Here is a 20,919-nt window from a genome sequence, read left to right as displayed (position 1 = left end):
GGTTGCTGAAGGTTGGAGGGGATAGGATGTTCTTGTGTAATGGATCTAGATTTTCACTTTTACAAGGTAAAAAGAGTTCTGTGGGTGGTGGTTGGTGGTGATGGTTGTGCAACAATGTGAATGTTATTAATGCGGCTGACCCATACGTTTAAAAATGGTTAAGATGGCAAATTTTATGTTGATGTGTATTTTGCCACAATTAAACATTTTTAAAACCTAACAATATAAGTACAGAACAGTTCTTAGGACATGTGATTCCTACTGTGTATTAGGATGACAAGGCTGTCTAAATTCTATAATGAATGTAAGCTGCTTAATAGGAGTATAATATCTAAAGGAAGAAGGTCAGACAGAGTATGCTCAGGATATGGCATTTAGTTCTGGGGGCCCCATTTCAGGGGGATTTTGGCAAACCAGAGATTGGGCAAGCCAGAGCGACCTTGGCTATTCTTTTGATAGAGAGTATGAGGAAGGCCCTAGGGAATTAGAGTTCTGTCTGTAAAGGAGTGTATCAGTAAGCTTTTGCTATATAACAAACAACCTCAAAATTCAGTAGCTTAAGACAAATATTATGCCTCATGATTCTTTTTCCTCCCCAGCTTTATTGAAATATAATTGACATATAACATTGGGTAAGGTAAAGGTTTACAGTGTATTAATCCCGTTTTCTTATGATTTTGGAGGAGATCTGGATGGTTCTGGGTTAGGTGGTCTCAGCTGGAACTGGATGACGTGAGATAATCTCACTCATATAACTGGCTTTTGGCTCAGTGCCAGGTGGGGCAGTGAGGATGACTTTGGTTGCATGTTTCTTGTGATCTAGCAGGATGGCCTAGGCTTGTTCACATGGTGATGGTCCCAGAGAACCCACGAGCAGTGTGAGAGAGCAAGCCTCCATGCACAAGTACTTTTCAAACATCTTGTGTCATTTTGCTAATTTCCCATTGGCCAGAGCAAATGGCATGGCTAAGTCCAGAGTCACTGTGGGAGGTGATTGACTATCTGATGGCATGAAAACAGAAAAGGGAGTTATTGTGGCCATTTTGCAAACAGCCTACCACCACCTATGAAGTTTAGAGGAAACATGACAGTTTCATTAGAAACATCACAGATAGTTCCACAGTGTAGAAGACCAAGGACTTCAAGTCCATCCACAGAAGAGTTTTCGGACTGAAATGGCCACAGAACAGAATCAGGCCACTAATAAAGGGAAGGTTTTGTCATTGGATGGGTTGGACAGGCTGTGTGACCTCTTGTCTTTCTGACCAACTTGGACCTGTTACATCATCTCTTCCAGGAAGCCTGTCCTGCTTGCATACCACCTGTGGCCCCTGTTGTTAATGATGGCTGTTCTCCCTGTGACACACAGATTTGTTGCTCTACCTGTTGTAGTGAATAACAAATGTGTTTACATGCCTGTCTAGTCCATGAAATGGAGTTCCTTAGGGTGATTCACCATTTTAGTACCAATGTCTGTGGGAAATTGTGTTCCATCCTCAGGTTGCCTCCTGGTGGTCATTTGACTGTGGCAACTACAGCCATAGAATCTTGCACTTAAAGCTGAAAGGAAGGAGAAGGAGGGGGGAAAGTGCCTGTCAGTGGAGATTACCTCCTTACCTCCCTTAAAGAATGTTCTCAGAAGCTCAACCAAACTGTATCTTCATCCTATATTTATCTTCTTTGGTGCGTCTTTTTTGCAGGAGAGACTGGGAAATACAGGTTTTAGTTCTGCATGTCGCATCTAGTAGTAAAGTATTCATAGGCACCTTCTGCCCAGGGTCTGACTCCTACTCAAGCTGCCTAATCAATGAATGACCTCTCTGACATTATTCATTTAACACCAGAATTCCCAGAATCTGTGACTCCTCAAACAATGAGGTAGAATGGTTTTTAATCATAATCCTGACTACCTTCATGATTAAATTCTGTCATTTGAAGCTCCTAGCTTCATAACTCATGGAATAGGGCAGGGGTCAGCAAATCTTTTCTATTAAGCACCAGATGGTAAATATTTTCAATTTTGTGGGCCATATGCTCACTGTTGCACCTACTTTGCTGTTATATTACAAAAGTAGCCATAGATAAAGGAATGGATATGACTTGTGTTCCAGAATTTATAAAAACAGGGGTAAGACTGGATTTGGCCTACCCCTATGGTGGGGAATGGGTCTCTTCCTGTGATTTTGCAGAAGCTGTGGCTCCATGGACCAGGCATACAGAAGGTAAGATGATATCCCACCAGTCTGGGAAGAGCAGAATCCACAAATCCCAGCTTCTGCACAAGTTTCAACAAGTCAGGCCTTTGGGTTCCCTGTTTCTCTAAATGACACTACAACTTGTCATTTTATGCTTAGAACTTCGGTGTCATTTTTAGGGTGTCACATTTATTTATTTATTTATTAAAATATAGTTTACATATCAGTAAATTTACTCCTTTTAAGTATACAGTTCTATGAGTTTTGACATGCACACAGTCATGTAACTAACAACCTTGTCAAGATAGAGAACAGTTCCTTTACCACCTACCCCCCAAAATTCCCTGTAGCCCTTTGCAGTTGACTCATTACCTTTGGCAATCACTATTTTCTGTCCCCGTTTGCTTTTTCTGTAACGTCATGTAAATGGAATCACACAGTATAGAGCCTCCTGAGTCTGGCATCTTTTAGTTAGCATAATGCACTGGAGATTCATTTTGTCATTGAGTCCATTAGTAGTTTGCTCTTTTGCATTACTGAGTAGTATTCCATTGCATGATACACTACTATTTGTTTATCCATTAACCACCAGTTGAAGGACATTTTTGCTGGTTCTAAGTTTAGGCAGTTACAAATGAAACTAGTGTTAAACATTAGAAGATAGACATTCACATACGGGTTTTTGTGTAAAAATCAGTTTTGTTTTTCTTGGTAAAAACCCAGAAGTGGGGCTACTAGATTATATGATAAGTGTATATTTAACTTTGTAAGATGACAAACTGTTTCCAAAGTGGCTCTACCATTTTTCATTTTCACCAAGAATGAACAGTTGCTTTATGGCCTTGCCACTATTTGATACCAGGTTTTCTGATTTTTAGACATTTTAGTAGGTGCGTAGTTGTATTAAATAAGTTTTAATTTGCATTTCTTCTTTTTACACAAAAATTTTTAACGTTTACTCACTTTTGACAGAGAGACAGAGACAGAGTGTGAGCGGGGGAGGAGCAGAGAGAGAAGGAGACACAGAATCCAAAGCTCAAACTCCAAGCTCTGAGCTATCAAGCTCTGAGCTATCAGCACAGAGCGCAACATGGGGCTCAAACTCACAGATGGCGAGATCATGACCTGAGCCGAAGTCGGACACTTAACTGACCAAGCCACCCAGGAGCCCCTAATTTGCATTTCTAATTAATGCAGTCTAATAACTAACTACTATTGATATGGTGGATTATAGTAATTGATTTTAGAATGTTGAACCAGCCATACATTCCTGGGATTAAATTCTCTTAGTCATGCTAAGACTCTGATCTCCTTGAGGTACTTCCCATTGGCTGGACCCAGAAAGTCCAAACTCAGGTTAGTGCTTGGTGCCACCAGCTCTGGCTCCTACACACTTTTCTGACTTATTGACCCCAAAATTGGGGTGTTTTGTTGTTGTTTTTTTAATCTTTTTATCTCTACAGCCTCCCTGTTAGGGCCTCAATAAAGATGTGATGTATGAACAGATCAACATTGGTTTGAGTGGTGGATCTGAGGCAAGCACTTGCCGATCCAGGCAACAGAATGAACTTTCCTGGCTCATACTTCTCACAAAAGAATGAAAGATTTATTCCACACATATAAAACCTCTGTTTTTACAGAGGCTCAGAGAAGCTAAGTAATCTGCCCAGGGCTTCACAGCTGGTTGTGGCAGCTCTAACATACACAGCCAGCTGCAGAACCTTGGAAAAGTTGTCTAGCCTCTTTGAGCTTCTGTATCCTCATCTGCAAAATGGGATTGTGTGGACTTAGATGTACTATATGTTATACTAAACATTGTTTGGCCTATTGCATTTCACTGCATATTAGCTCAGAATATTATCTTCGTATTCCTACACAGCTTTTGAAAAGGAGACATCTAAGTCAGTCATAGAAATCTTTTTAAAAATTATGGATGTATGGGGCTTCCTGGCTGGCTCAGTTGGAAGAGCATGTGACCCTTGATCACAGGGTTGTGAATTCAAACCCCACGTTGAGTGTAGAGATTACTTAAAAAAGAAAAGTTGGTTCTTTGAAAAGATCAACAAAATTGACACACTTTTAAAAATTAAATTAGGGGCACCTGGGTGGTTCAGTCGATTGAGCGTCCGACTTCAGCTCAGGTCATGATCTCGCAGTTCCTGAGTTTGAACCCCGCATTGGGCTCTGGGCTGACAGCTTGGAGCCTGGAGTTTGGAGCCTGCTTCAGATTCTGTGTCTCCCTTTCTCTCTGCCCCTCTCCCACCTATTCTCTCTCTCCTCTCTCTCTCTCTCTCTCTCTCTCTCTCTCGATAAATAAACGTTAAAAAATTTTTTAATTAAATTAAATTTTTAAAAATGGTGTATACAGTGACTTACTATCTATAATAGTAAGCCCTGTAAGAAATGCTTTACAAATATTAACTCGTTTAATCCTTAACTCCCCTATGAGGTAGATACAATTACCCCCATTTTACAGATGAGGAAACAGAAGCATAGAATGATTAAGAATTAAGAAACCTATCTGAGGTTACCTAGCTGGTAAGTGGTAGAGTCAAAACTTGAGCCAGGCAAGGTGGCTTTAGACTCCATGCCTCTAACCTCTGTGCTATCTTCCCCATAGCCTTGTGAAGGTGTATATAGCCAGTCCTGTCCCAACCAGTGTGTGGTGATTGGAATGAATGTGAGCTAGGTAGGGTTGAGTTTATGGAGATCTTTGGAGAATGCAAAAGGTCTACATATATACAAGAAAGTTAGGGGCTGGGAGTAGGGAAATTTTAGGGGTTAGAAAAGGGTAGTCACTGAAATAAAAAAGGGAAACCAGCTCTGCCTGCTTGAACAGGAAATACCTAGTATCAAGCCTGCCTAGCTTCATGCCATCTGGCTTCCTCAGAGGCCAGCTGATGCCCCTTTATGGGTGTTGATGAAGCTGCCCTTTAAGTCATTGTAGTAAAACAGAGGTTATTAAAATGTCTTCTAATCCATTCTGTTCTTTTAAACCACCCATGCAAACATACATCCACATATAACTACAGCATGAAGGAATGAAGTGGGAGAGAGGAGTAAGTGTGCCCTGGGCGTGAATTTTGAGAGAACGTGGACGTCTTTGTTTATAGTGGCTGTGTTTCACTCCTCTGGCCCTTATAGCTGTTGGTAATTAATGACCCATAAAATTTATGCAGAACCTTACTTGTCTAGTGCTACAGATTTGACACTCAGGCTCCCAGAATATCCATGATCTGAAAGTAGAAAAACAACAACAACAAAAACAATAACAAACTGCAAATGCAGAAGGTGACCAAAATAGCTGAAGAGGAGAAGTCCAGGACATGATAATTATAGAAAATACTATGTGACTTACCTGTTTCTAACTAGAAAAGAAGCCTCTAAGGGCAGAATTAATCAGCAAAGAGGAAAGAGACATAGCTGAGAGTCCACAGACATTATTCATCATTATTAGAAAGAAAGATGATTAAGATAAAACCCAATGGTAGAGTACAGGAGGCAAGCCAAGATCCACAGCCCCAGAGGATAGAGACAGGAGCACAGGAAGCTGACTGGGGTCTGGAGTTAGCCCCAGTCATGCTTGTTTCAGTGGTTCACAGAGGCACAGGTGTCCTTCAGGTAGGGTCAAGCAGTATAGGATGCTGTATTGGGCAATACCAGCCAACCAACCCCTAAGATAGACATGTAGTTTACATAGTACATTTGTATCTATACTAGAAGCAAAAGAACTGAAATGAAATTAAGAAAACAATTCCATTTACAATAGCATCAAACAAAATTAAATACTTAGAAAAAAATTTAACCAAAAAGTGTGTTACTCTCTAAAAACTATAGAAAATCATTGAAAGAAATTAAAGACCTAAGTAAATGGAAAAGCATACCGTGTTCATGGATCAGAAAACCTAATATTATGATGACAGCGTTCCCCAAATTGATCTACAGATTCAAAACAATCTCTACCAAAATCCCAGATTGAACCTAGATTTTATAGGAAAATGCAAAGGACCCAGAATAGCAAGAACAATATTGAAAAAGAACAAAGTTGGAAGACTCACACTGACTTCAGAACTTACTGTAAAGCTAAAGTAATCAAGACAGGGTGGTACTAGCATAAGGACAGACAAATTGAGCAGTGAAATAAAATTGAGAGTCTGTATATAAACCCATACATTTATGGTCAACTGTTTTTCAACAAAGATATCAGAGTCATTCAGGGGAAAGAATAGTCTCTTCAACAAGTGGTACTGAATAACCTCATGAGGAAGAATAAAGTTGGACCCCCCCATACCTCCCAAATCCTCCATCCCCACTATCCCCTGCCACTAATTTACTTTCTGTCTTCATGGATTGCCTGTTCTGAACATTTTCCATAAATGGAATCATACAATAAATGGCCTTCTGTGACTAGCATCTTTCATTTAGCATAATGAAGGTTCATCCTTGTTGTAATTTGTGTCAGTACTTCATTACTTTTTGTGGTTGAAGAATACTACATTGCATGGATATACCACATTTTGTTTACCCATTCAACAGTTGATAGACATTGGGTGTCAACTTTTTGGCTATTAAGAAAGATTTTCCTATGAACATTCATGTACAAATTTTTGTGAGATGATATGCTTTTAATATGATATAAAAGGGTCCAAATAAACAACTGTTCTCCACTATTTAATTTTCTCAGAAAGAAAAAGCATACTCTTCATCAGTTACTCTGAAGCCATTTTTGTGATTTTGAGTAACTGTCTCCCCAACTTTTAGTTGATTTATACCTGACAATTTTGCAGAGTGTTCTTCTTACTCTGTTATTTAAGTGTGTGTTTTGAAACCCATTTCTCTTTGAGATAATCTTTGAAAGTGACCCTGTACAAAGCTAGACCTGTCTGAAGATTTCTGGATCATGCAGGACCTTATAAGTCATACTGAAGAATCTGGACTTTGTGAAGTGTTTTGTTTGTTTGTTTGTTTGTTTGTTTGTTTGTTTGTTTTAAGGATCCATTTTATTTTATTTATTATTATTATTATTATTATTATTATTATTATTATTATTTAGAGAATGCAAACGGGTGAGAGGGACAGAGGGAGAGAGAGAGAATCTTAAGCAGGCTCCACACTGAGCTTGGAGCCTGACGAGGGGCTCAATCCCACAACCCTGGGATCATGACCTGAGCCAAAATCAAGAGTCGGACACTCAACCAACTGAGCTACCCAGGCAGGTGCTATTTAAGAATCTGGACTTTATAGAGGCGCTTGGGTGGCTCAGTCGGTTAAGCTTCCGACTTTGGCTCAGGTCATGATCTCACGGTTCGTGAGTTCGAGCCCCACGTCCGGCTCTGTGCTGACAGCTCAGAGCCTGGAGCCCGCTTCGGCTTCTGTGTCTCCCTCTCTCTCTCTCTACCCCTCCTCAACTCATTCTCTCTCTCTCTCTCTCTCTCTCTCTCTCTCTCTCTCTCTCAAAAGTAAATAAACAAAAAAATTTTTTTAAAGAATCCGGACTTTATAGTGAGTCCAGTGAGAAGTCAAAAAAGGTTTAAAAAGGAAGGAAGTGATGTGATCCCATTTGCATTTTAGAAAGATCTCTTTACAATATGAGGATTAGATGAAGGAAGGAAAGGATGGAAGGAAGAGAGATAAAGTAGAACGTTGTTGCAGTCATCCAGGAGAGTGGTACTCGGGGCTAGACTAGGGCAGTGACAGAGGGGATAACAATGAAGGGATGGATTTAAGAGATAATAAAGAGACAGGGTCAATAAGACTTGATGAGTTACTTGTACAGGTAAGAGAATAGAGAAGTTATGGATGATGGCCAGCTTTCTGGGCTAAAGAATTGAGTTGATGATAGTAACATTCCATAAGAGAGAGAATATGGAAAGAAAATGTTTGAGTGAGGGTTTATGATAATTATTAAATGCTGACCATGTATACTTGGCTAGGCACTTAAAACTGGACCTCATTTGGGGCACCTGAGTTGGTCAGTCAGTTGAGCGTCTGTCTTTGGCTCAGAGTGTGATCTCATAGTTGGTGGATTTGAGCCCCACATCAGGCTCTGTGCTGATAGCTCAGAGCCTGGAGCCTGCTTTGGATTCTATGTCTCCCGCTCTTTGCCCCTCCCCCACTCACACTCTGTCTCTCACAAATGAATAAATGTTTAAAAACAATTAAAAAAAAAAACTTGACCTCATTTAATCTTCAGAAGACCCTGGGAGCTAAATAGCATTAGGCCTGTTTTACCCATGAAAAGAGTTGCATAAGAACTGGTGAAGCCAGAATTTGAACTCAGGTATCTCTGAAACCTTCACTTCAGGTGCTCTCACCATCTCACTTTACTCTTTCTGTTCAGATTTAGTCATGTGGTTGTGTGGGTTATGGAAACTATAGAACATCAGTGTATATTCAGGAGTAGAATATGTGGGTGTGAAACTCTGGAGGGAAATCTGGGCTTATTCTGCAGATTTGGGAGTCCCTGGTATACTGATAAAACTTTGGACATGAGTGGAAAGAGTATGTGGAACAAGAAGAAAAGAAGACACCTATGACTTGAACCTCAAAAACCTCATTGAAGGAGCTGGGAACCCCAAAAGTGGCACTCAGAAATGACCAGAAAGGTGGGAGGATGTTGTGGATGGGGAGGGAAGAGATGTATATCCCTAGTACTTGGAGTTACTAAAGGAACACCATGTCTCCTTTAAACTGTAAATAGGTTGGGGCATCTGGGTAGCTCATTCGGTTAAGCGTCTGACTCTTGGTTTTGGCTTGGGTCGTGATCTCTTGGTTCATGGGTTTGAGCCCCCCATTGGGCTCTGCGCTGACAGTACAGAGTCTGCTTGGGATTCTCTCTGCCACTCCCCGCTTGCTCTCTCTCTCTCTCAAAATAAATAAATAAACTTAAAAAAAACAAAATAGGTGGACTCTGATCTGTGAGGAGATGCAAATGAAGCCGTGTTATTGTGGATTAAAGTAGAACAGCAAAGTTGTGTGTTTGGATAAAACTTCTTAAAATTTAGGATTTGTGGTGAGCAAGATCAGTGGTAAGGTTTTTAAAAGATAGTTGGAAGACTAAGGGAATGTAAAGTGTTTATAAAATTATTATTTAAAATAGGGCGCCTGGATGGCTCAGTCGGTTAAGCGGCCGACTTCGGCTCAGGTCACGATCTCGCAGTCCGTGAGTTCAAGCCCCGCGTCGGGCTCTGTGCTGACAGCTCAGAGCCTGGAGCCTGTTTCAGATTCTGTGTCTCCCTCTCTCTGACCCTCTCCTGTTCATGCTCTGTCTCTCTCTGTCTCAAAAATTAAAAAACAAAACAAAACAAAAAACGTTAAAATGGTACAGCCCCAATGGGAAACAGTATGGTGGTTCCTCAAAAACTTAAAAATCTACAGTATGATCTAGCAATTCTACTTCGGGGTATAAATGCAAAAGAATTGAAAGCAGGATCTTGAAGAGGTATTTGAACACCCATGTTCATAGCCGCGTTATCTGTTGTAGCTAAAATACAGAAGCAACCCAAGTGTCTGAACAGATGAATGGTTAAGTAAAATGTGGTATATACATATGGAATGGAATATTATTTGAATTTAAAAGGGGAGGAAGTTCTGACACATGCTAAAACATGGATGAACTTTGAGGACATTATGCTAAGTGAAATAAGCCAATCACAAAAAAACAAACACTATGATTCCCCTTCTATGAGGTACCTAGCATAGTCAGAGTCATAGAGACAGAAAGTAGAATGGTTAGAGCACCTGGCTGCTGTCAGTAGAGCATATGACTCTTGATCTTGGGGTAATAGGGTCTTGGGTTTGAAGCCCATGTTGGGTGTACAGATTACTTTAAAAAAAATATAGATATACACACACACACACACATACATACAGTGACTAGGGAAAGGGACTGGAAAGAGGAGTTACTGTTTAATGAGTATAGAGTTTCAGTTTTGCAAGATGAAAAGTTTTGGAGGTAGGTGGTGGTGATGGTTGCACAATATGAATGTATCACTGAACCTGTACACTTAAAAATAGTTAAGATGGGACACCTGGGGGGCTCAGTAAATTAAGTGTCTGACTCTTGATCTCAGCTCAGGTTATGATCTCAGGGTTGTGAGTTTAAGCCCCGTGTTGGGCTCTGCACTGGGTGTGGAGCCTACTTAAATTAAAATTTGGGGCACCTGGGTGGCTCAGTCAGTTGAACATCCAACTCTTGATTTTGTCTCAGGTCATGATCGTGCAGTTTGTGGGTTCGAGCCCCATGTTGGACTCTGCACTGACAGAGCGGAACCTGCTTGGGATTCTCTCTCCATCTCTGTCCCTCCCCTGCTCGTTCTCCGTCTCTCTTATTCTTCCTCTCTCTCTCTGTGTCAAAATAAATAAACATTTAAAAAGTTAAAATTTAAAAAATGTGTTAAGGGGTGCCTAGGTGGCTTAGTTGGGTTAGCATCCGACTTGATTTCAGCTCAGGTCATGATCTCATAGTCATGAGATCGAGCCCCTTATGGGGCTCCCCACTGAGCATGGAGCCTGCTTAAGATTCTGTCTCTCCCCTGGCCCTACTCCACTCCCCAACTTGTGCTCGCTCGCTCTCTCTCTCTCCCTCTCTCTTTCTCTCTCTCTAAAAAAAAAAAAAAAAAAGTTTAAGATGGTAAATTTTATGTGTATTTTACCACACACAAAAAAAGAATTTAATTTACTATGAAAAGAAAATGACAGTGACACAGCTTCATCCCTTTATATGACTCAGTGGGTATGGAGTTACCATTGACCTAACACACAGCCAGAGTGGGTACTACTGGTTTAGCAGAGGGGCTGCTGTATGGGGAAACCTGATACCCTAAGCACACCTAAATCTCATCTTGGTTTCCAAGAAGACTTTTGTTTGTTTGTTATTTCATTTAATAACCCTTGTGATCAGAAGGAAAAATTCCACAGTAAGACATATTCATTGTATAAAATTTGGCAATGTTTGAAAAACAAAATTCATCCATAATCTCATAATTTGAGTAATCATTATTAAATTCAGGTGTATTCTGGTCCTTCTAGTGTCATGTGTGAAATATATTTACAGATAATTTTATAGATATCCTTATATGTTTTCATTCATATATATTTATTTTTTTCTGTGCTTTAAAAAAATGGATATCATACTTCACATATTGTTTTGTTTTCCCTCTTTTCAGTGAACATATGGTGATGTCTTACAGGTCATTGAGGGCTTTCTATCCCCTTGGTTTTCAGTGACTGCGTAATGTTATTTATCTTACCCATTACTGTTATTCAGCATCTAGATTGTTTCCCAGTTTTTCACCTATCATAGCCAATGTTGGAGTGAATATCCTTATACAAAAAATACCATTTTAAACTTCCTGTTACTATTATTGCCAGTTTGGTAGTTGAAAAAAAAATTTTGTTTGTTTCTAGTGAACGTTCTCTATGCTTGCTACCATAAACTTTTAAATTATAATCTGCACAGCACTTAGGTAGTTCTCTTCCAACTTGTATTGGTTTTTGTTTCCCACTCCTCTTTTCCTTTTTCTAATCTAATATCATAGAATCATGAACTTTTACAGTTAAGGCCCTGATGGTTAAATGATTGGACCAGAGTCACACAAAACATTAAGTAACAGAACAGAGATTTAACCCAGCTTTACTCATTTTTCATTTTTCTTCCTTTCAGTAGATGTATATTGCTAATATCCTTAAGTCTCTATGGGAAAAGCTTTTGCAGCTTTTCATTTTGGAGCAGTATTTCATTTGTGCTTTTGTGGCAGAGAACTTGTTGCTTCCAAATAAGTCCAGAAGATAGCCTCGGCTGAGTATGCCATCCACTAATAGCCAGTATAATGCTTGCTGTTCCAGGAGCCATGTTTGACCAGGACTGTGGGAAGGTCGTATTCATGCTGGAGGCTCTTGTGAGGAGATGAGTTGGTGAACAGAGAAGCCGGCATGAAGATGCTCCCAGGAGTGGGCGTGTTTGGGACCGGCAGCTCTGCCCGGGTTCTGGTCCCACTGCTGAGGGCAGAAGGGTTCACCGTGGAGGCCCTGTGGGGGAAGACTGAGGAGGAAGCAAAGCAGCTTGCCGAGGAGATGAACATCACCTTCTACACCAGCCGGACCGATGATGTCTTGCTGCATCAAGACGTGGATCTTGTGTGCATCAATATCCCCCCTCCACTCACCCGGCAAATATCTGTGAAGGCTCTAGGTACGGATAGTCAGACGATAGCAAGAGTAGGATGTATCTCCCTCTGGGTGGTGTCTTGTGTGTCACTGTTCTCCTCTTGGGCCTCTGTGGTCCTTCTTGGGCTTTGGTCTGCAGGTAATGGTACTCTGGGACAACACTCACCCTTAGAGCCGTCCTGGGGAGGGCACACTGGGGGTGTTACAGCTGTGGAAAGAAATCCTCGAGGCTTGCCTGCCTCCCATAAGTAACTCCCTGAGCAAAAATTAAGCATATGCCAAGAGTTGTCTTGTCACAGGGACCAGAGATCATTACACTTCATGCAATGTAAAGTTGGCCTGTTTGAAGTCGGAGTTCAAAGACTTGGGCAATGGGAAATTGTGACTGATGTATTTGTTCTTCCATTTCCGTGGCACGTAGCACCTCAGAAAGGATGGAGAGGAGGGTGTAACGAGGCTGCCATTTCCCATGTTTTGTCAGTCCTTCACTAGATTGAGTGCACACCCTTCCTGCCACATTTTGCAATCTTGTGTTCCAGAAGTCAGGAAGGCCCTCGGACAGTGCTGGGCTTCCCAGACAGGATCCACAGGACAGCCAGCTCACATGTCTGCCCCCTTGGGAAGCACAAGGCAGTATAGGGCTTGCTGAGCTGTTCTCCTGCAATTCCTGTTGGGCATCTCTTCCCAGTCAACTCTGGGCGACCTTTTCTCTTTTTCTAATGTAAATCAGAATCTAATTTAGTAGGAAAACAAGCCAGTAAATAGTCATCCAGCATGTTTGTTGTTGTTGTTGTTGTTTGGTGTTTGTTTTTTTAATGCCTTCTAGGTGCCAGGCACTGTCCTGATGTCATTCAGGACATTCAAAGCAGTGTTGGATCAGAGCCCTCCCTGCCTTCAGATTTCACAGTTCAGTTGGAGAGACTAGAGATAACACACATTACAAAGTAAATGAGACAATTCAGGTAGCATATAATTAATTGACAGAAATTATTATTTTTTTTTTCAACGTTTATTTATTTTTGGGACAGAGAGAGACAGAGCATGAACGGGGGAGGGGCAGAGAGAGAGGGAGACACAGAATCGGAAACAGGCTCCAGGCTCTGAGCCATCAACCCAGAGCCCGACGCGGGGCTCGAACTTGCAGACCGCGAGATCGTGACCTGGCTGAAGTCGGACACTCAACCGACTGCGCCACCCAGGCGCCCCGACAGAGAAATTATTTAATGAAGGTGATAGGAGCAAAATATTTCTCTGATGCAGTCAGAGATCTCTGGGCCCAGAAACTGGTATGCCACTAGGCTTGACCACTCCTCCTGAACACTACCATGATGGAGAGTCCAAGCCACTGCTACTTGTTTCCCTTGTTCTGAGGAGAAGAGAATGTCTGTCACCTCTTGCCTAATGCATTGGTAAGGACAAACGTTCATTGGAGTGAGTAAGAACATGAGTGTCTGGTTGTTGATTTGGGGGCATGTACATTTTGGCCAAAAATTGTAGATGGTTTGTCTTTTCCAGAGAGCACTCTAAGGATGTGTGACACTGGAGCTATTCACTGGACACTAGATTCTTAGGAGGGCAAGTAATGGCTTTCAGATTGAGTTTAGAAGTAGGCCTATGCCAACACTTTAACAGAAGGCTAATTCAGGGGGATCAAGCTATTGTGGTCACTTGACTTCCTGCCATCCCTGTGACATGAATACAGGCTGGTGATGCCAGGTGTATCCAGAGGCAGAGTTCTAGAGGCTCTCAGTCTGCTTATATATTAGGGTTCTCACAGAGACCATTGCCAAGCTGTGTAGGAAGAAAGAGGAAATCCCAAGTTCTTTGGCTACAAGCCTGCTGTTTTCTGGTTCCTGGTATAGGAAAGCACCAGACTTTGGGTCTTTTAATACAAATAGGAAGGACAGGAATGACCAGAGGCTTCTGGAATCTTATGTCCCAGCCCTCAGTGAAGCAGGGTCATCTGTCTTCTCACTGTCAGGAGGAAGAGGGTGTGAATGAGTCCTTGGTCTGTTCTTATAGAGACACACAGTCCCAGGGTCAAGTTGGTGGGACTGGGAGAGCCATGTCAGCTGGACCTGCCTTGAGGCACTGCCCACTCAAACCCCAAAGGAGTCACTGAGCATATTGTGACCATGAAGTTTACTTCCTGTGAACAAAGAGGTGCTCTGGGGCACTTCACTCCTGGGTAATCTGGAGAATATGAGCTGGAGAAAAGATTGCAGCTTGAAATTTGTTCACCCTCCAAAAAATCTGAGCTAATAAGCACTCAGCATTCATGCTTTTCCCACTCCCTGGAGACAAAAATCAGTTCCCAGCTTCTCTGATCTCTCCTTTGGCTTCCTAGCAGGAATGCTAGATAACTTTTAAAAAAAAATTTTTTTTTTAATGTTTATTTATTTCTGAGGAGACAGAGACAGAATGTGAGGGGGTTAGGGGCAGAGAGAGAGAAAGACACAGAATCCGAAGCAGGCTCCAGGCTCCGAGCTGTCAGCACAGAGCCCGACACGGGGCTCGAACTCACGAGCTGTGAGATCATGACCTGAGCGGAAGTTGGTCGCTCAACCGGCTGAGCCACCCAGGCACCCCATAAAATTACATATTATACCTCCTCTCTTTACTTGCCATTCCTGGTTTGCACCTTCTACCTCTACTCCTTTCATTTCCCCTTAAGAATTTACTCTTCATTCTGCAGTCTATAGCTTGTTCTCCAGTCCCAGTCACCAGGTACCATTTTTATCCAAGCTATTGCCTTTCCTCTTGTCCCAGGCCACCATCTGATACAGGAGGCTTTTCCGAGTTCATTTGCCTTCAAGAAAATATTTTTTCCTTCATTGTAAATCCCTTGGAACTTTGAGACTTTTTGGTGTGTTTTATTCTCAGGTATTGGGAAGAATGTGGTTTGTGAGAAGGCAGCAACTTCGGTGGATGCATTCCGGATGGTGACAGCCTCGCGCTACTACCCACAGCTGATGAGTCTGGTGGGGAATGTGCTGCGCTTTCTGCCTGCCTTTGTGCGCATGAAGCAGCTGATAGCGGAGCACTACGTGGGCGCGGTAATGATCTGCGATGCGCGCATCTACTCAGGCAGCCTGCTCAGCCCCAACTATGGCTGGATCTGCGACGAGCTTATGGGTGGTGGGGGCCTACACACCATGGGCACCTACATCGTGGACCTGCTGACCCACCTGACTGGCCGGAGAGCTGAGAAGGTGCATGGGCTGCTCAAGACCTTTGTGAGACAGAATGCAGCCATCCGTGGCATCCGACATGTCACCAGTGATGACTTCTGCTTCTTCCAGATGCTCATGGGTGGAGGCGTGTGCAGCACGGTAACACTTAACTTCAACATGCCAGGTGCCTTTGTGCACGAGGTCATGGTGGTGGGCTCTGCAGGACGCCTTGTTGCCAGAGGAGCTGACCTGTATGGGCAAAAGAACTCTGCCACACAAGAGGAGCTGCTCCTGAGGGACTCACTGGCTGTGGGTGCAGGGCTGCCCGAGCAGGGGCCCCAGGATGTTCCACTGCTCTACCTGAAGGGCATGGTCTACATGGTGCAGGCCCTGCGCCAGTCCTTCCAGGGGCAGGGGGACCGCCGCACATGGGACCACATCCCTGTTTCCATGGCCGCCTCGTTCGAGGATGGGCTGTACATGCAGAGTGTGGTGGATGCCATCAAAAGGTCGAGCAGATCTGGGGAGTGGGAGGCCGTGGAGGTGATGACGGAAGAACCTGATGCCAACCAGAACCTATGCGAAGCTCTCCAACGGAATAACCTGTGAGCCTGCACGTGGGCTCCCTGCCATGGGGCAGAAGGGATGGGAAGGGACCAGAAGGATGAGACAGGAGGTCTTGGCCATTGCATACATAGTGTATTTCATTTCCTGAGTCAACTTGGGCAGGGTCCAGGTGAAGCCCCAGGTGGCCTTGGGAAAACACCCCCTCCAATGCTCAGACTTGGAGGGTGGTGGTATAGCTGAGGGCTAGCAGCTCCCACAGTGTAGCCAAGTAGAGCTGCCCCCAGGTCTCTGCATAGTCATGCTGGTGAGCAGAGCCAGCAAAAGCTTGACTTGGAGGCTGCTTCAGCCTATTTGTGGCCATAACTAGGTGAGAAAGCACAGCAAGGACCCAGCTTGGCTGATTCCTCAGGCCTGAGGGAAAACGACAAGAAGCCTTGTTTTCATGCCCTTCCTGGGCTAGAGCATCTCAGGAATGGTGAGGGCAGCAAGCCATCCCTCAGGGATCCGTACCTGCCCTCCTTCCCATATGCCCAGGCCTTTCCAGCCTCCAGGCTCCCCTTCCCTGGCAGGGAGGAGTGGGTTCTTCATTGGGTGAGCTCTCAGGGGCTATTGACCTGGGGCAAAGGGTCCCTGATTTGGTGGAGAGGAGACAGGGAGAGTTCTGGAATATCTGATAAATATTAATAAATCAGAAAGTCTGACACTATGGCAATTGGTTGTTTGGTAAGTTCTGTTTCTTTAATAATGAGAGGCTTGTTTATTGTAGTTTGTTTATATTTTTCTCTCTCCTTGTGGCCACAGCAGATCTGGCCTGCCCTGGATCCATCATGGTCTGGTGGGCATATTCCCTTGTGACAGAATCCCAGGAGTCCTCCAAGGAAAAGTCTTTTCTCAGGGAACAAGACTCAAGACTTCCTTAACCCTAAGACTTCCCTGACCTGGTAGGCAGGTCAGGGAGATAGGGAGAGTTTAAGGCCTTCCCGGGCTGAAGGTCAGGAAGAGTTCTGTTCCTACAACCATGGATTTGGCTCCGGGAAACCCTGGGAGAGGGGAGGTGAGAAGTGGTCCCGGGGAGCCTGGATGCACTGCCCTTGGAGTAGGTACAGCCTCACGCTGCCTGACCTAGATAGCCAGTCACCAACCATGCTTTTTATTAACTATTCTACACTGGGACTGCCTTTTAACGAAGTCAATCAGAGGTGAGGTGGGTCGGGGGTTCGGGGAAGTGGACACATACACCCCCTTCGTTTCCTCTGCCAGCCTGCCAGGATTAAGCCTAGACTGAACTCTTCCCTTCTCTAAACTTCACTCTCTCTGCCTTGCCCTGGGCTCCTTGCCAGAGAGAGAAAGGCTCAGGGAAATCTCCCTCTTCTTGGCACCCTTTCTAGAAGTCAGTAGGCCTATTTTCCTGTGTGTGGTCCTGATTTAAAACTTTGTCCTTGTGAGCTAAAATAACAGTGACTAGTGCTGGGGAGTGTGCTTACTGAATGCTCCTCCCCCGGAGACACTTCACACATATTTCATTTGATATCCAAACCACTCTGTGAGGTCCTACTATTAATATTCTCATTATTCAGATCATGAAACTGAGGCAGAGAGGGGCAAAGTTACTTGCCTCCTGTAAGTTAAAAGTGATGGAGCCAAGGAGGAGCATGGTCAGGGTCATCTGACTACAGAGACTGACCCTGAACTACTCTTTCCCCAGCACTTAAAGATCTCAGAGACTGAGTGCCCAGACATTGCCCCTCCCCGCTCAGGTCCTGCCCTCCAGGTTACTGCCTTCTCTGTGCAGCAGAAATCTGTCTGCCCTCAACTAGGAGAAGGAAAGACTACAGAGAGCCCTGCGAGGCAGGATGCTGGTAGAGTTCAGAGAGGCTGTTCCCTTCCTCCTGACTCCAGGTCAGTCCCTCTGTGTGTTACTAGGAAGATGGGATCCCTCCTAAATTGGGGAATTTACTAAGAAAGCTCATGCACCTTTCCCAGTTGTACCTGACTCAGGTTTACTGCCCCACAGTGGCATTTCTTAGGTTTTATAGGGCTCTACAACAAATCCCTTGTTGACAAAGACAGGTTCCCAGAATTCCTAGGGCAGAGTGCAGTGGGCTTGGTGCACAGCTAGTTTTGTGAGGGCCCTGGGGTCCTCTGTTGGTACTCACTAGAGCCTAGGTCCATGGCCATCCTTCAGACATCTTTACCATTATAAATTTCTTGGGTTGGTCCTGGGGAGGAGATGTACCTTAAAACGGCCCAAGTGCCCGTGGCCTAGGAAGTCAGCAGGGTTCTGGCCCTCAGGATGGACTGTGCCTGCACGTGGGTTCAGGCTTGTCCTGCACCGCCCCCTCCTGGAGGAAAGCAGCATCACCTCCCAGGTCCCGTTTCCTAAATTTCAGGATCTTCCTGGAGTCAGAGTGAATGAAGTTTTTCCAGGCTTCTGAAAATGGAGTTTGTTTTTCCTCTCTCTAACAACAACCAGAAAATAACTTACTTTTTTTTTTTTTTTTTGCTTTTATTTGCACTTATTTTATGCAGAATTTACTCCCAGGCCATAAGTTTGTTTCTTCAGTTTCTTCTGGGATACCTTTTTTTTCTGTGCAACTTCCTCTTCTGGTTTAGGAACAATCTGTTTTTTGTTTTTGTTTTTCAGTAAGGATCATCTCAATGTGGCAGGGAGAGCTCATGTATGGATTAATCTGACCACGAGCCCTGTAAGTTCTATGCCACATCTTGGGGGCTTTGTTCACCTGAATGTGCTCAATGACCAGAGAATCTACATCTAAACCCTTAAGTTCAGCATTGCTCTCTGCATTTTTAAGCATGTGCAATAAAAATTCAGCACTCTTTTTGGCCACCAACCCTGTGTCCAGCCCCACTGTTTGGCCTGGGTACAGCTACCAACTCCACCATTGTAGCGACAGAATGGCACACACTGCTTTTGCAAAGTGACATCTTTCAGATACTTGGTGGCTTTTCGGATGTATATATCCTTGATTACCTGGGAAGTTTCACATGTGTTCTTAAAGTGAACACAAAGATTTGAACCTTTTGTTGGCATGATTTTGTCAGGTTTTCCAGGTCAAGTGAATAGCGAACCATTTTCAGAGATCACCTCAGGCCACTTACAGGAAGAGCCAGAAAAGAACTTTGAAAATACTTTTTGCTTATTTCTCAACCCCCCAACCAAATGTAGGCCTCATACTCACTCAGACAATCAGCAGTCTCCTCACCTCCCTGTTCCCAGTCTCCCTTCCTCATTCTACCCTTCTCACTGCTGCCCACATGACCTCTCCAAAATATCAGGCCAAGATCCCTCCTTGCCTGCACCCCTTCTCATCACTCCCAGACTTGTCTAACCTGGTCTCCTGATGTCCATGCCTCTGCTTCAGCCATGCTAAATGGCCCTCCTGAGTGAGGCTGACTTCTATACTAGCAAGGCTTTGTGTCTGGTGTATCCCCTGCTTGGAAGGCCACCCAAATCTCCTTCAAGAGTCAGCTGAAGGGCTGCCTCTTCATTGCTTCCCTAGGCAAGACAGCAGTCCCAACGCCCACACCCACCTCAAGGTCCCACAGCCTTGGTCCTCTGCTCTTCTGTGATACCTGTCTCCTTGCATCCTACTCAGCATTTCCCCCTTGGATTGAGCTTCTAGGAACAATAGTAGTTACTTGTTCCTTTCTGTGGCTATTGTCACCCACCCTGCTTTAGGAAAACCTATCAGGTAATAGACCTGCAAATATAGATCAATTCTTTGCTGGTTACTGAGTATTTCCTGTGCCACTTGTTGGAAGAGAGGAACAGAGTTTCCTTGTCAGTGCTGGCCTGCGTCAGGCCTTAGCCAGAGTTTTCAGGTCCACAAATCTACAGGGTTCAGGAAAGGGTGCTGCCTCCCTGGTGCCCAGGGTGTGATTTCATGCAAGGCCACTTCTCTCCAGGTCTCTCCTCCCTCAGCTATAAAGTGAGGCAGTCAACTCAGTTATGTGAAGAGTCCTTTACCTCTGAGAAATTCCAAAGAATCCATGCTCATCCTTATGGACAAGATTTGGTCTGCATGGTCCCTGTGGACACTATCTTCTGGGGTGGTTCAGTCACTAACCAGGGACACGTATGGGCAAAAATGTACTGACCCCATGACTTGCCCTGTAGTCTTGCCACAAGGCCAGTGAGCTTCCAAGTGATTCCTAATCATAGAAGCAGCCTGGGATGATGCGCATTTTTTCCTACTTCTATCTGGGCTTGCCCACCCTATCCCTTCCAATGACCTTGCCAAACCAGTATTCGAGGGGCCCTGCACATGGTTCTGGACTTTGGATGCCCTCAGCCTTTCATTTTTTTTTTTTCAACGTTTATTTATTTTTGGGACAGAGAGAGACAGAGCATGAACGGGGGAGGGGCAGAGAGAGAGGGAGACACAGAATCGGAAACAGGCTCCAGGCTCCAGGCTCCAGGCTCCAGGCTCCAGGCTCCAGGCTCTGAGCCATCAGCCCAGAGCCTGACGCGGGGCTCGAACTCGCAGACCGCGAGATCGTGACCTGGCTGAAGTCGGACGCTTAACCGACTGCGCCACCCAGGCGCCCCAACCCTCAGCCTTTCAGATCCTGACCTGCCCTCTGCGACTTCCTCAGCTCCCCACCCCCACCTCGGTCTCCTTATCTTTGTGTCTTTTATGGGGGCTCTCCACTAGATGGGTGCAATGCAATGATGTATGCCCTTGGGGAGTTCACAACCTAGTTCCAAGAACAGTTCTAACCCACAACGGCAGTAATATGTAAATGCTATGACATAGGGCAACACTGGGTGCTGCCTGGCTCAGCACGGAGTAAAG

At 44.2% G+C, this 20,919-nt stretch overlaps 1 protein-coding gene across 2 annotated transcripts in view; it reads left to right on the top strand.

Annotated features, from left to right (window-relative positions):
* The window catches only part of GFOD2 (glucose-fructose oxidoreductase domain containing 2), a 32,702-nt gene extending 15,888 nt beyond the window's left edge, over positions 1–16,814 (top strand). Inside the window, exons 2-3 of one of the 2 annotated variants that reach the window (XM_043600862.1) lie at positions 12,042–12,387; positions 15,246–16,814. In XM_043600862.1, coding sequence (XP_043456797.1) covers positions 12,129–12,387; positions 15,246–16,144 — 1,158 coding nt within the window. In that variant the 5' untranslated portion in view covers positions 12,042–12,128 and the 3' untranslated portion in view covers positions 16,145–16,814. The remainder of the gene's footprint in view (positions 1–12,041; positions 12,388–15,245) is intronic. The other variant, XM_043600863.1, reaches the window with a different exon arrangement.
* The last annotated feature ends 4,105 nt before the right edge of the window (positions 16,815–20,919 follow it).

Source organism: Prionailurus bengalensis, chromosome E2, assembly GCF_016509475.1.
Source record: "Prionailurus bengalensis isolate Pbe53 chromosome E2, Fcat_Pben_1.1_paternal_pri, whole genome shotgun sequence".
Classification (NCBI taxonomy): Eukaryota; Metazoa; Chordata; class Mammalia; order Carnivora; family Felidae; genus Prionailurus; species Prionailurus bengalensis.
Note: the sequence above shows the minus strand (reverse complement) of the source record. Positions and strands in the feature narration are given on the sequence as shown.